The 15604-nt window shown below is 42.4% G+C and overlaps 1 protein-coding gene across 1 annotated transcript; it reads right to left on the bottom strand.

Annotated features, from left to right (window-relative positions):
- Nucleotides 1–1564: 1564 nt before the first annotated feature.
- Nucleotides 1565–14775, bottom strand: LOC100216133 (uncharacterized loc100216133). Its single transcript, NM_001142111.1, is given in 4 exon segments — nucleotides 1565–3052; nucleotides 5789–5869; nucleotides 10956–11120; nucleotides 14354–14775. Coding segments are annotated over 4 exon segments (807 nt in total). The 5' UTR covers nucleotides 14720–14775; the 3' UTR covers nucleotides 1565–2857.
- Between the last annotated feature and the right edge of the window lie 829 nt (nucleotides 14776–15604).

Genomic DNA, 15604 nt, shown 5'->3' on the forward strand with positions numbered 1-15604 from the left:
CTTGCCCCCTATTTCTAAATTAAAAATCAACTAAAAGGCAAATATATTTACCAAGCTTGACCTCCATGTAGCTCACAATTTTATTCAAATATATGAGGGTGATGACTGGATGACAGCCTTTAACACAAGAGATGGGCGCTATATGCTAATGCTATTTGGGCTCTGGCAATCACGTTGTTCTCAAGCAATCAGCCTTTAGTCCTCGGCTGACTACCACACATCAATCTAAAGGAGCTGCTGAACAGGTTAATCAAGCCATGGAACAATTTTTAAGAAGTAATTTCTCTCTCTGTCAGGATGACTGGTCTAGATTTCTCACATGAGTGGAATTTGCCAATAATAATGCCTCTCATGCCTCCACAAAAAAGTCTCCATTCTTTTGTGTCAAAGGCCAGCATCCACTGTCCTTAACCCAGGACTTCAAACATTCATGTGTAGTGGTGCCATTGTGAGCAGTTCTTTCTTAAGACAAAAAACATTTGCTGACAAGAAAGGCAAACCTTCTCCATGGTGCCAAAGTCTGGTTATCTACAAAAATAGCTCTTCTCATCCACAAGGTTTTGGACCCAAAGAACACTCCTGCCCATGTTCTTCACTGGAAAGTTTCTGGCAGAATGGGTTCTGTGGCCTCCCATAGGGGACATCATGTACAGACATGCGGACAGCTGTGCCATCATGCTGGTGATGCACTTGACATCATTGTTCCAACTTGCCTTGAAAATAAAAATAATGAAGTACCCAAGAAACAAGTTAAATGGCTGACTGCTGCCTCCCCTGTGCCTAAATATCACACGTTCCTCTGTTCAGTTTGCTCCTTAGTGCCAAGTTTTCTTCTAAGATCCAGGAGAATTATAGGTAGATGTGGTAGTTTGGTATGCAAGTATTTATATTTGAATATCAATGATACCTTAACTAACATCCACCCTATGGTTAACCTTATTTCTTTCATACGTAGGAGCACCCATTTCAGTTAAACATGACAATCAATCCAGATCTTGGTTAGATGTTTCTCTTTGTTTATTTGGGCGTGAGTTGTTTTATGTGATTAAGAAAGAATTGGCTTGTCTTATAGGTTTGGCATCTACTTCAAAAGCAGAAAAATGATTCATACGCATTGTGTACTGAGAAGGTAGATATTGACTTAGACGTTTACATCTTAGAATGAGCAGAGTAGCTTGTATAGGGTGCACATTTGTACTTCTTAGGGCAAAGACACACAGTGCTACTTAGTAGCAGCTACTTGTCACGGCTACAAAAATAGACAATGTTGACAATTTACTGACAATTGTCTATACGTGTGTTTTAGCAGAGGCAAGTCTCAGTAAATAAATTAGATGGTAAAATGCCAAAATGCCTTCCCCAGTCTGCTCTTCATGGATACAGCCCTGACTAATGTGGGCAACTCTGTATTTGTGGGGGGATTGCAGATTTTTAAGCTTTCAGCAAAAAAAAAGTGCAGGATAGGGTGCAGTTTTACAAAAAACTAGGACTTTTAGACATAATTAGGATATTTGCTTCTCTGGTAAAACAAAATTGCCAGACAATGTACTTAAGCTTCATTTTCTTTTATTAATAAAGATCCAACAAATTCTAAGATAATACCTGTAACTGTAAAGTAGTCATTAGATATAAATATTATAAATATTATACATTTCACTTTTGATGCTCAAAACTCTGCCAGGAATCCTCTCCTTTCTATATAACATGACTCTGAGCTGGGGGAAGGCAGAATGCCCAGAGACCTGAAATGTATAATGTGTCTGAGGAGCAGCTAAAGGAAAACGGAAAATCTCTACCTCAATAAATCATTAGAAATACAATGTATAACGACTGTACATTCAACATAATCCTGGAAATTAGGAATTCTTCTAAAAATTTTCTATACCAGTTGTTCTGAACCCTTTTTACAGTAGATCCTTCTAAAAAGAAGATGCTCCCGAAGGATCTCTCCTGTCCCATAGATTCTCCCCATTTAGTCCTTTGTTATGCATAATAGCACAGGCAGCATAGAGAAAGAGTTTGGAACTAATTGTAAACAGCACACCCTTTCTGTTTGCTCTGCCAGAATTCGAGGCAGAATTCATTGTAAGAAGAGTATATTTTATCGACACAATATTTAAAAACAAACAATAAAAATAAATAAATACAAATTGATTAACCACATTTCTATATCAATAAAGAACTGTTTTGGTGAACAGTTTTCTAAACTTATGTATTGATTTACTTGCAGTCTCACTCCATACTGGTAGTGGTAATCTAGCCTCCATTAAAGGAGAAGGAAAGGTAAAAACTAAGTAAGCTTTATCAGAAAGGTCTATGTAAATACAGCCATAAGCACTCACAGAAACGCTGCACTGAGTCCTCTTTGAAAATAAATATTATATTTTTCCTTCTATCCTGTACACATGATATTCTGTGTCAGACTGTGTTTGCTCCCCTTTTTCCCCCCTCCTTCTCCTCCACCCCCCTCCCCTCTCTGCTATAATCTGAGCTGAAAGCTGTTCCCTGCCTGCGCGCTGCTTCCTGGAAGTGAAGTCAGACCAAACTAAAACGGCTGATACTATCTTAAACAAGGATAGCTTTTATGGCTGTTTACTCAGGTATGGTAAAGCATACTGCAAAATAAATATAGCGTTCTAGCTTGCACTATTGTGACTAATCTATTGGCAATAAAATTCCTGAGTAGCTTTCCTTCTCCTTTAAAATAATATTTTCTATGTATTCTACCGGAGAATCTGTTTGTTTAACATCAGTAGCCATTTTCCTTGGTATCACTAGTAAAAACATAATTATTTTAAACAAAAGCATTTTCGTAGAAAACCTTGTGTGGAATTCACAAATGACACAGTTCATATTTTTATGCGGTGGCTTCCAATTTGTTGTATTCTCCTCCATCCCCTGGATGCACTGTCAATTGAACAGATTCATCCTCATTTTGTTGCCTTGTAAAATTGGCTTGCAGACGTAATTTAACTTCTGGATCAGGACAGAATAAATACTCGTAGACAAAACTGGCCAGGATACCGCCCATCATTGGGCCAATCCAGTAGATCTGGAAGAAAATAGAGATGTCAGTAAGCAAAGGAAAAATAGATATAAATGAATATCAACAGAGCAAGAAAAATATATGTGCATGCAGTTATGTTACACAGAAACCTGTTATCCAGAGTGCTCCAAATTAAAGGAGACATATCCTATAAAAATTAAGAATGTACCAGTGAATTATACTCCTCTAGATATAGAAGGAATGTGCTTAAAAAAGTTGTATTTCAGACTGATTTATTGAGAAATTCCCCCAAAACCCCACTAGCCCCGCCCATCTGTGCCACTTCCTGCTGGCTGAATTCTCTGGATGAGCTGGGGAGCCTGGGGGCTCTCAGTACACTGCACTGTAGGATAGGAACCAATCAGCAGCTAGGCTGACCTGATAGGGAACTGAAGCCTGTATTTGCTTGTGTGACTGCATGGCTGTGATTGGCTCTCCCCCTCCTACTGTGCTTCTGGCAGGGACCGTTAGGACACGCCCACTCTCCATTTCAAACATGGTCAGAGAAGTGATAGGATCTATAGGGAACTCCAATAAAGTGGCCATTGTTACAGATAGGATTAATGTTTAGCCCAAAGGGAAACCAGCACCATATATTATTCATAATTGCCTACAAAATTAGGGTTTTTCCCATTTATCCAATATGTTTCTTTTAAGGGAAGTCAATCTCCCATAGACTCCATTATAAGCAAATAATTCTTATTTTTTAAATGATTTCTTTTTTCTAAAACAATACCTAGGGGCACATTTACTAACCCACGAACGGCCGAATGCGTCCGATTGCGTTTTTTTCGTAATGATCGGTATTTTGCATTTTTTTCGGAAATTATCGCGACTTTTTCGTTACCAATACGATTTTTGCGAAAAAACGCGAGTTTTTCGTAGCCATTCCGAAAGTTGCGCAAAATCTGGCGATTTTTTCGTAGCGTTAAAACTTGCGCGAAAAGTCGCGATTTTTTCATAGAGTTAAAACTTGTGCGAAACGTCGCGCCTTTTAAGTTTTAATGCTACGAAAAAGGCGCGACTTTTCGCGCAAGTTTTAACGCTACGAAAAAATCGCCAGATTTTGCGCAACTTTCGGAATGGCTACGAAAAACTCGCGTTTCTTCACGCAAGTCGTAATGGCTACGAAAAACTCGCGTTTTTTCGCGCAAATCGTATTGGTAACGAAAAAGTCGCGATAATTTCCGAAAAGTCGTAAAGGCGCCGAAAAAAATCGCAAAAAATACGAAAAAGTCGCAAAATGTTCGTTTTCCAATCGGAATTTTTCCAATTCGGATTCGAATTCGTGTCTTAGTAAATCAGCCCCCTAGTATTTGATCCCAAACAACATATGATCAATCCTATTGGAGGCAAAACACTTTTATGGGGTTTAATTAATGTTTAAATGATATTTTTAGTAGACTTAAGGAATGGAGTTTCAAATTATGGAAAGACCCCTTATCTGGAAAACTGCAGGTCCCGAGCATAATGTGGATAACAGGTCCCATACCTGTATAGGATTTTACATGACTTTACACATTCTATCCACATTTAAACTTCTTTTTTAAAGCTTCAGTTGGAGAGATATCACAGTTGTTGATTAGTGAGTGTTGATGGTGTAAAAAGACAGTGACTCTAAGATGAGCTATAGAAATATAAATCCAATGTGTTGGGGTAACTGCCTGAATAAATATAGTTGGCAAAAAAAGTTTCTTGTTACCCCAAATTTTTTAATCTTAGCTCAGTGCTAATTAAGCTAAAAATAATAAACAACTCTATAAGCTTGAAGAAACTGAGAAGGAGGAGATGCAACGTGAGAGGCCACAGGTTTTCATACAGATTGCCAGAGAACAGGAAATTCAGGGCGAGGGTAAGGCAAGTATGCACAGAGTTACATCACTGGGTGTGTTTGTCTTTTTGTTTGCCCTGTAGGAAAATATTCTCTTAAAAAAACAAAAAAACCCCACCTATTTGGTGATTTACTGGGACTATTCAAGTCTTAAAGGCAAAATTAAGCCTATGTTTTTGCTCTATAAATATAGGATAATAAAAATAATACAATAATTGCTGTTAATGTGCTAACAGTTTAATTGGCACTGAGTGTGACTAGTGGAAGGCTGAAGGCACTCATGTTTTCCTAAATGCTATAACTATTTATATTCATAATTTAACATGTTTCATATCATAAAACTCAGTAGAAGTCTCAGGAGAAATATAAATTGGGAGGTAAGTTTCTTGAAGAGACTGAGTTGAGTCCAGTATGTGATTGTTGGCCCTCACAATTACCACTTTAATCATGCTGAAACTCCTAAAACGCTTTTATCAGATACAATCAAAATGGAAAAAATTGGGAACATGGCAGCTCTAAATTAGTTCTCTAGTTTTTCAGATAATTCCTGTAAAACTTAAGGCTGCCCTGATCCCAAGGTATCTGACTAATCAGCCTGAGGCCTGAATGGATACCATATGTCAGGGGTCCCCAACCTTTTTTACCCACGAGCAGCACTTAAATGTAAAAAAAATGTTAGGGAGCTACACAGGCATGAAAAAAGTTCTTAGGGGGTGACCAAAAATGGCTGTGATTGGTTATTTGGTAGCCCAGTGTAGACTGGGAGACTACAGAAGGCTCTGTTTGAAAGTACTAATGGTCTTTATGCCTCCAAAACTTGCCTCCAAGTCAGAAATTCTAAAAGCAACACCTGCCTTGAGGCCACTGGGAGCAACATAAAAGGGGTTGGGGAGCAACATGTAGATACTTACCCAGTGATTCTCCCAATGATTAAAAACAACACTTGTTCCTAAAGACCTCGCTGGATTCATGCTGGCACCTGTGTACTTAATCTAAAATAAAGGAGACATTACATTATTTTAATCATACATTAAATTGTACAATGGATAATACAGAAAATATATTCATTATAGTCTGCTACTCAGTGTAGTTAGGGTTACCCATGCAGAAGATACAAAAGTATGTTATTATTTCAGAAATATAGCATATAATTATTATCTTAATAATCCCCTGTTTATATTAATGTATTCTACTGTACAGCGCTGCGTACATAAGTAGCGCTTTATAAATAAAGATATACATACATACATATAAAACAAAGGATAAAAACTTTCCCCTGTGTAACACAGCTCTCTCTGATTGATGGAAGCCCCCACCCCGCACAGATATCAGATCATATTGGCAGCTGTATATTGACCTGATCATTACAGGGTGGTGGAGCTCTTAGTTGGTTCCTGATGGAACTGACCAGTGGCGTAGCGAGGGGGGTGCCGAGGGGGCCACGGCCCCGGGCGGCGTATCAGAAGGGGCGGCGGCAATCACCATGATATTTAACGTACCCCCAACAGACCATCGGCGGCGGTTCCTTCTCTCTTATGGCGCGGCAACAGGCGCTTTTATAAGGTTGCGCCCGTGCGTATGACGTCACACGTCAGCGACGAGGCGCAACCTTATAGAAGCGCCTGTTGCCTGTAAGAGAGAAGGAGCCGCCGCCGATGGTCTGTTGGGGGTATGTACTATGGGGGAAATTGGGGGCACTGTGTGGGGGCTACTGTCTATGGGGAAATTGGGGCACTTTCCATGGGGGGGGGCAGGTCTTTGTGGGGTATTGTGTATGGGGGCACTTCCTATTGGGGGCACTGTGTATGGGGCAATTGGGGCTCTGTGTATGAGGGCACTTTCTATTGGGGGGCAAGGTCTTTGGGGGGTATTGTCTATGGGGACACTGTGTATGGGGCAATTGGGGCACTGTGTATGGGGGCACTTCCTATTGGGGGCACTTTGTATGGGGCAATTGGGGGCACTGTTTATGGGGGCACTTTGTATGGGGGCACTTTCTATTGGGGGAACTTTTTAAGAATAACTAAATAGAGGGGCGGCAAATTTCCGGTCGGCCCCAGGCGACGAAAGCCCACGCTACGCCACTGGAACTGACCCTAGTGTGTCTTTTATGAATGTAATAGGGAACTTGACTGTCAAATGCAAAGGGTTGAAATGGACGCAAACGAGCGCACATTGATACTACTCTGCACAAAGATAATTGAAATATTCTTAGCAAGTGAGGGAATACAGGGGTATGGGAGATAGCTCTCAGTACAAGTGAGGGAATACAGGGGTATGGGAGATAGCTCTTAGTACAAGTGAGGGAATACAGGGGTATGGGAGATAGCTCTCAGTACAAGTGAGGGAATACAGGGGTAGGGGGGATAGCTCTCAGTACAAGTGAGGGAATACAGGGGTATGGGAGATAGCTCTCAGTACAAGTGAGGGAATACAGGGGTAGGGGAGATAGCTCTCAGTACAAGTGAGGGAATACAGGGGTAGGGGAGATAGCTCTCAGTACAAGTGAGGGAATACAGGGGTATGGGGGATAGCTCTCAGTACAACTGAGGGAATACAGGGTTATGGGAGATAGCTCTCAGTACAAGTGAGGGAATACAGGGGTAGGGGAGATAGCTCTCAGTACAAGTGAGGGAATACAGGGGTATGGGGGATAGCTCTCAGTACAACTGAGGGAATACAGGGTTATGGGAGATAGCTCTCAGTACAAGTGAGGGAATACAGGGGTATGGGGGATAGCTCTCAGTACAAGTGAGGGAATACAGGGGTATGGGAGATAGCACTCAGTACAAGTGAGGGAATACAGGGGTATGGGAGATAGCTCTCAGTACAAGTGAGGGAATATAGGGGTAGGGGAGAGAGCTCTCAGTACAAGTGAGGGAATACAGGGGTAGGGGAGATAGCTCTCAGTACAAGTGAGGGAATACAGGGGTAGGGGAGATAGCCCTCAGTACAAGTGAGGGAATACAGGGGTATGGGAGATAGCTCTCAGTACAAGTGAGGGAATACAGGGGTATGGGAGATAGCTCTCAGTACAAGTGAGGGAATACAGGGGTAGGGGAGATAGCTCTCAGTACAAGTGAGGGAATACAGGGGTATGGGAGATAGCTCTCAGTACAAGTGAGGGAATACAGGGGTAGGGGAGATAGCTCTCAGTACAAGTGAGGGAATACAGGGGTATGGGAGATAGCTCTCAGTACAAGTGAGGGAATACAGGGGTAGGGGAGATAGCTCTCAGTACAAGTGAGGGAATACAGGGGTATGGGAGATAGCTCTCAGTACAAGTGAGGGAATACAGGGGTAGGGGAGATAGCTCTCAGTACAAGTGAGGGAATACAGGGGTATGGGAGATAGCTCTCAGTACAAGTGAGGGAATACAGGGGTAGGGGAGATAGCTCTCAGTACAAGTGAGGGAATACAGGGGTATGGGAGATAGCTCTCAGTACAAGTGAGGGAATACAGGGGTAGGGGAGATAGTTCTCAGTACAAGTGAGGGAATACAGGGGTAGGGGAGATAGCTCTCAGTACAAGTGAGGGAATACAGGGGTAGGGGAGATAGCTCTCAGTACAAGTGAGGGAATACAGGGGTATGGGAGATAGCTCTCAGTACAAGTGAGGGAATATAGGGGTAGGGGAGATAGTTCTCAGTACAAGTGAGGGAATACAGGGGTATGGGAGATAGCTCTCAGTACAAGTGAGGGAATACAGGGGTAGGGGAGATAGCTCTCAGTACAAGTGAGGGAATACAGGGGTATGGGAGATAGCTCTCAGTACAAGTGAGGGAATACAGGGGTAGGGGAGATAGCTCTCAGTACAAGTGAGGGAATACAGGGGTATGGGAGATAGCTCTCAGTACAAGTGAGGGAATACAGGGGTATGGGAGATAGCTCTCAGTACAAGTGAGGGAATACAGGGGTATGGGAGATAGCTCTCAGTACAAGTGAGGGAATACAGGGGTATGGGAGATAGCTCTCAGTACAAGTGAGGGAATACAGGGGTATGGGAGATAGCTCTCAGTACAAGTGAGGGAATACAGGGGTAGGGGAGATAGCTCTCAGTACAAGTGAGGGAATACAGGGGTAGGGGAGATAGCTCTCAGTACAAGTGAGGGAATACAGGGGTAGGGGGGATAGCTCTCAGTACAAGTGAGGGAATACAGGGGTAGGGGAGATAGCTCTCAGTACAAGTGAGGGAATACAGGGGTAGGGGGGATAGCTCTCAGTACAAGTGAGGGAATACAGGGGTAGGGGGGATAGCTCTCGGTACAAGTGAGGGAATACAGGGGTAGGGGGGATAGCTCTCAGTACAAGTGAGGGAATACAGGGGTATGGGGGATAGCTCTCAGTACAAGTGAGGGAATACAGGGTTATGGGGGATTGCTCTCAGTACAAGTGAGGGAATACAGGGGTAGGGGAGATAGCTCTCGTACAAGTGAGGGAATACAGGGGTATGGGAGATAGCTCTCAGTACAAGTGAGGGAATACAGGGGTATGGGAGATAGCTCTCAGTACAAGTGAGGGAATACAGGGGTAGGGGGGATAGCTCTCAGTACAAGTGAGGGAATACAGGGGTAGGGGAGATAGCTCTCAGTACAAGTGAGGGAATACAGGGGTAGGGGAGATAGCTCTCAGTACAAGTGAGGGAATACAGGGGTAGGGGAGATAGCTCTCAGTACAAGTGAGGGAATACAGGGGTAGGGGGGATAGCTCTCAGTACAAGTGAGGGAATACAGGGGTAGGGGAGATAGCTCTCAGTACAAGTGAGGGAATACAGGGTTAGGGGAGATAGCTCTCAGTACAAGTGAGGGAATACAGGGGTATGGGAGATAGCTCTCAGTACAAGTGAGGGAATACAGGGTTATGGGAGATAGCTCTCAGTACAAGTGAGGGAATACAGGGGTAGGGGGGATAGCTCTCAGTACAAGTGAGGGAATACAGGGGTAGGGGGGATAGCTCTCAGTACAAGTGAGGGAATACAGGGGTAGGGGGGATAGCTCTCAGTACAAGTGAGGGAATACAGGGGTATGGGAGATAGCTCTCAGTACAAGTGAGGGAATACAGGGGTAGGGGGGATAGCTCTCAGTACAAGTGAGGGAATACAGGGGTAGGGGGGATAGCTCTCAGTACAAGTGAGGGAATACAGGGGTAGGGGGGATAGCTCTCAGTACAAGTGAGGGAATACAGGGTTATGGGAGATAGCTCTCAGTACAAGTGAGGGAATACAGGGGTAGGGGAGATAGCTCTCAGTACAAGTGAGGGAATACAGGGTTATGGGAGATAGCTCTCAGTACAAGTGAGGGAATACAGGGGTATGGGAGATAGCTCTCAGTACAAGTGAGGGAATACAGGGGTAGGGGAGATAGCTCTCAGTACAAGTGAGGGAATACAGGGTTATGGCAGATAGCTCTTAGTACAAGTTGATCCAGGGACTGGTCCGATTGCCATCTTGGAGTCAGGAAGGAATTTTTCCCCTCTGCAGCAAATTAGAGAGGCTTCAGATGGGGGTTTTTCCTTCCTCTGGATCAACTAGAAGTTAGGCAGGTTATATAGTCATTATGGTTGAACGTGATGGACGTATGTCTTTTTTCAACCCCACTTACTATGTTACTATGTTACTAAGTGAGAGCCAATGTGCATGTGTAGCATGTGCAACTTTTTTTTTTTTTGCCGAACAGCAAGTACATTATTTATTATAATACACAAGTTTCAGGAAGTCATGTGACAGAAATGACATCACTTAACATATTTTATAACTGATGACATCGCTAAGCACCATTTATAAGTATTTAATTTTTAGGATGATTATGGCTCTTTAGTATTACAAGATAAATAATGAAAATTTCCGTGTGTGTATATGGCTATACATTCGATCAAACAGAACTACACAGCAACAGATACTTCCAGCTACTACACAGGATATTAACACAGCACAGAACCCATTGTAATGTATTACTCACTGTTCAACTATTTCCCCCACATGACTCATGCCCATTTACTGAGGGTGCAGCCTTGCAATTTGGCAATAACTGCCCGTCACATTTAGAACAACAAACAAGAAGGAAATTTAAAATAAACTTACTGCAAAGAGGTGTCCGATGGTTACAGATAGACCAATGATAAGAGGAATTGGCACTTTGATATCACTTCTTTTTTTGTCACATGATGCAAATATTGTGAAGACTAACTGAAAAGTAATAAGCGTTTCCACAAGCAGCGCCTGGCCGTGAGAAATGGTTTCATGTTCCTGAAAAGAAAGAATTCAGCTCTCATTAACAATTATTTAATGCTACCGTGCCCTGTAGAAGTATTCAGCCCCCTGACCAGTTCTCCCACATTGCTAGATAACATATCCTACACTCAAATGTTGATCTGAATTGAGTTGAGTTGTTGAGGTTGTTCCTGTAATACTTAGGGCTCTGGCACACGGGGGAGATTAGTCGCCCGCGATAAAACTCCCTGTTTGCGGGCGACTAATCTCCCCGAGTTGCCTACCCCTGCCATCCCACCGGCGACTGACCCCCAATCAATTAAAATTTAAGGTAAATTCCACTGCCCCCATAGAACTGACTGACATAGTAGCACATTAATTATTCATTTTAACTATTTATATGGACTGGTTATTATAGAGTAATGTCAGCTGTTTATATTGGGATCAACTTACTAAGTTATATGAGTATCTCCTTCATTAATTTTCCAGTAGGGGAAAAATTGTTTTTTGGGCCCCACAGCAACATCATTGGGCCCCTATGGTTACGCAATTTATGTAACTTATGCAAAAACTTATGTTACTTTCAAAGAACCTTATGCAACTTACTTATAAACCCCACTGATTCCCACAGTTCAAAGACTTACTTATTATTTAAACCTGTTATGAATTAATATGGAATAATTATTGGGCCCCTAAATTTACGTAGTTCATGTAACTTTCGTATCAAGCAATGACAGCGCAGAGCAGGCAGGCCCGGATTTGTGGCGAGGCCCGGGCAGCAGTGTGATTTTGCTCATATGGAGCAATGGGGCCGGACGCCCAGAAACTTTAGCGCGTCCTCTCCCCACAGCTCCCTATGAGTGCACATGTGTGCACGGGGGGGTTCGCTAAAGTTGCGGGTGCGCGTATGCGCAGTCAAAGTGGGCGGGCAGCAGAACGGGGGCAGCCTCGGGGTGCCCAATTCAGAAATCCAGCCCTGAGAGCAGGGGCAGTGTAGGATTTAAACTTAGGGCAAACTCCACTGACCCTAAGTTAATAGCACATTCATTAATAAAACTATTTATATGAACTGCTAATTATAGAGTAACATCTGTTATGTTGCACACACAAGGGGCGTGGCCAAGATTTTAATGCTGTGCACTTGTGGGGGTCCATGTAAATTACTTGTGCGTGCCCCACATTTTCTGATGGTGGCCCTGGTGCCCATCAGTTTTGTGCTACAGATTTTTAGATGGGCTGCTATCAAGGCATGTAACTGGGCCACTGTAGAACATTTCTCTTTTTGGTCTTGAGCCATTCCAGTGTTCATGCGCACTGGTATCTAGATAGATTTAGTAATGCCTACCCTATCTCTGGCAGGGGATAATTACATAGCTTGCTATATCATCCATTGCTCTCTGCCCATTGCTGGTCTACCAGTAGAATATTACCTTGTTGTGCCACTAACATAAAATGCACCACCAAATACCATGAAACATTGTACTGTTTATTATAACTGGGGCTAACTGAAAAGCAGAGTAGGAGAGAGGAGTTATAAGTAGCCAAAACTAGTTTGGGTAATACCATCAACAGCAATGACAAAGAAATAACCAGTAGGAAGCATGGGTGCCTCTATTGCTACTCAGGGAAGGGTAGTCATCTATATGCCACTAGCACAGAAATTTTGACTGGATGGGGTCCCAGGCTATGGATCAGAATCCAACTTATGCACATGAGCCCTATGCAAGGAGGACATTTATGGTTACTATTTCCAAAATTATACTTATGAGGACCCTTTAATGCTATTCATCAGTTCCCTCACAAATGGATGTCTAAACACTTTGTATTTGGGATGGGGTTTGTTTTTGAGTTGCCCAGATATCCAGACGCCTAGATGAACTCAACATATGGGCTCCTGTACTAACCTTAGATCTAGGTTTAACCTACTGTTCATAAAAGGAAGCACAGGACAGCAGAGACAGAGGAGACAGTGCATGCATATATATAGAGTTTTTTTTCTACAGATCCTTGGAGTCTTAAATATGTTTAGAAACTGCTGTATTGAAGATCATACGTCAAAAGAGTTTAATACATTTGATGAAGGTTAAAATTAAGGTGACAAATTTGGTCAATTTAACTAGAGCGTCAGGGGAGGGAGACTGGCAGCTCAGGGGAATGCCCTGCGGCCTAGTCAAACCCTGCGCTTGTATAAATAGTACATTTGGGACTCCCTGTAGAATTATTAATAATAGCCTTTAGGGCCCTGATGGTATCTTTGCCCTTTAAGTGTACCTTGCCAATGCCAGATCTTGAGCTGGTACAACCAGGGCACAGCTTAGCTCTGCTTCCCATTTCCATGTTTAATGCTGAAAGTCTGGTTATATAAACTTAAGGTGGCCATACACCGACAGATTTAGGCTGGCAGTTTAGCAGCATATGCACTGATGTATGTCCTCAGACTGATATTTAGCCAAAAATCAGGCAGATATCGATCGGGCAAGTTTAAATATCCAATTATCATTTTGGGGTCATGCAGTCATTTCCCCCGTTACCAGGTTAAACTGGTAGCTGGCCTGCTGTGGGTTTGTTTTCTCTGAACAACATGCAGAAAAAAAATTACATATTAGTTTTTCCTTGTTCCATATCCTGATGTTTCCGAAACCTACATTACATATTTACAAGGTGCTCTTAGAATGCTGCTGAACTTGCTGGACAAATACATTTTACTTTGCTATTTTGGCTTCGTAATCAAGAAATATATATTTCTTATTTTCTTTTTTGGTTTATCACCTTATCCAATAACTATATTTTATTATAGCCTAACACAACAGGATCAAAAGCTAAACTGCTTCCCCAGCCTGCCATATAGTAGCAGCACGTGGTTACCAGCAATGAAAGAGACACTAGAGGTATTACTGCTGTGCCTCTGAGTACATCTTAGTTTAATTAAAGATAAAAGGATAGATAGATAGATAGACAGACAGACAGACAGACAGACAGACAGACAGACAGATAGATAGATAGACAGACAGACAGACAGATATATAGATAGTAGAGAGATAGATAGATAGATAGATATATAGATAATAGATAGTAGAGAGAGATAGATAACATATAGTACCTAGATAGACAGATAAATATATAGCTAGTTGATAGATAGTAGAGAGATAGATGATAGATAGATAGATGATAGATAGATAGATAAATAGATAGATAGATAGATAGATAGATAGATAGATAGATAGATAGATGATAGATAGATAGATAGATAGATAGATAGACAGACATACCTTAGTTATTCCCACTGGCCACTTGTCATTAGGTGTGATTAGTGCTACCACCCCAGCTCCAGCGATGGCTGCCAGACACTGAATAATGATGTAGAAGATGCCTTTGGCAGCTGAGATTTTCTTGGTGCAAATCATGGCCATTGCCACCGCAGGATTCAAGTAGGCTTCACATATGTGCCCAAAGCAATGAATTAGGATGGCAATGCTAAATCCAAAGCAGAGTGCAATGTGCGTTTCGCTGGGTCCTGGTATGGTTATCCCTGCTGTGGAACCTAAACTAACGACCAGAAAAAGAAAAACAGCTAAGAATTCCCCCGCCATGGAGGTCCAAAATTGTCTTGTCCATATTCCTTTGAAGGCTGTCATTTTACAGGCGCTGTATGGAGCCGAGATGGCTAATATCTCCAGATGAGATGTGGTCGATCCCAGGGAATGAATGGCACATCAGGCAGGGAACTCAGGTATTTGTGCAGAGAGCAGAGGAACGAGTTGAGCAACTGATGACGTGTTTCTGACATAGCCCTTTACTTATGTACCTGAAACTTCATCTAAGAAATTCCTTTCGTGTCCACTGCCTGAGGGCATCCAGTGCAAAAGCCTAGTGAAAACACAGGTAGTAATGACATGAATTAGAGGGAGTCAGCCTATACCTTCTATTTGCTCAGCCCAGTGATTTCCTGACCCACCTGTCCCACCAGTGCATTAGCCTCTTTATTGTGGAATTGTCTGAAGCAATTATGGGACCCACCACAGAATAAGTAAATACAGCACTGAAATACTTTAACTCTAATGTTCTGACAGGGGAGGTGCAATCACCTCATCAATCATTTAAGTGAAACTAAAATAAAAACGTATATTAAGTACTATAAGTGAATTATAAGGAATACCATTAACCATGTACATATCAAGCAGAGGCCTCTCTTGCGTAGGTTAGGCGTGTCCGTTCTGCTGATGTACTTCTTACCCAACTCTCGTCATAGGTTATATAAATAATGGACACAGCTAGAAATGTAATTAACAAAAATTAATGACATCGGCAATTAGGGAATATCATACACCTTTGGCTGCAAGGCCACTAGCCCTCCCGGCTTCTTCTAATGGCATTATAAACACAGAAAGAGCCCCGTGGCAGGTGTTAAGGAACTGTCTGCAGTAAGTTAATTAAGCTGACCATATACTGACAGATCTGCTTGTTGGTGAGGTCCCTGATATGCCCACCTTGGAATGGGAGATATTGGATTGATCCGATCA

Source organism: Xenopus tropicalis, chromosome 6 (assembly GCF_000004195.4).
Source record: "Xenopus tropicalis strain Nigerian chromosome 6, UCB_Xtro_10.0, whole genome shotgun sequence".
Classification (NCBI taxonomy): Eukaryota; Metazoa; Chordata; class Amphibia; order Anura; family Pipidae; genus Xenopus; species Xenopus tropicalis.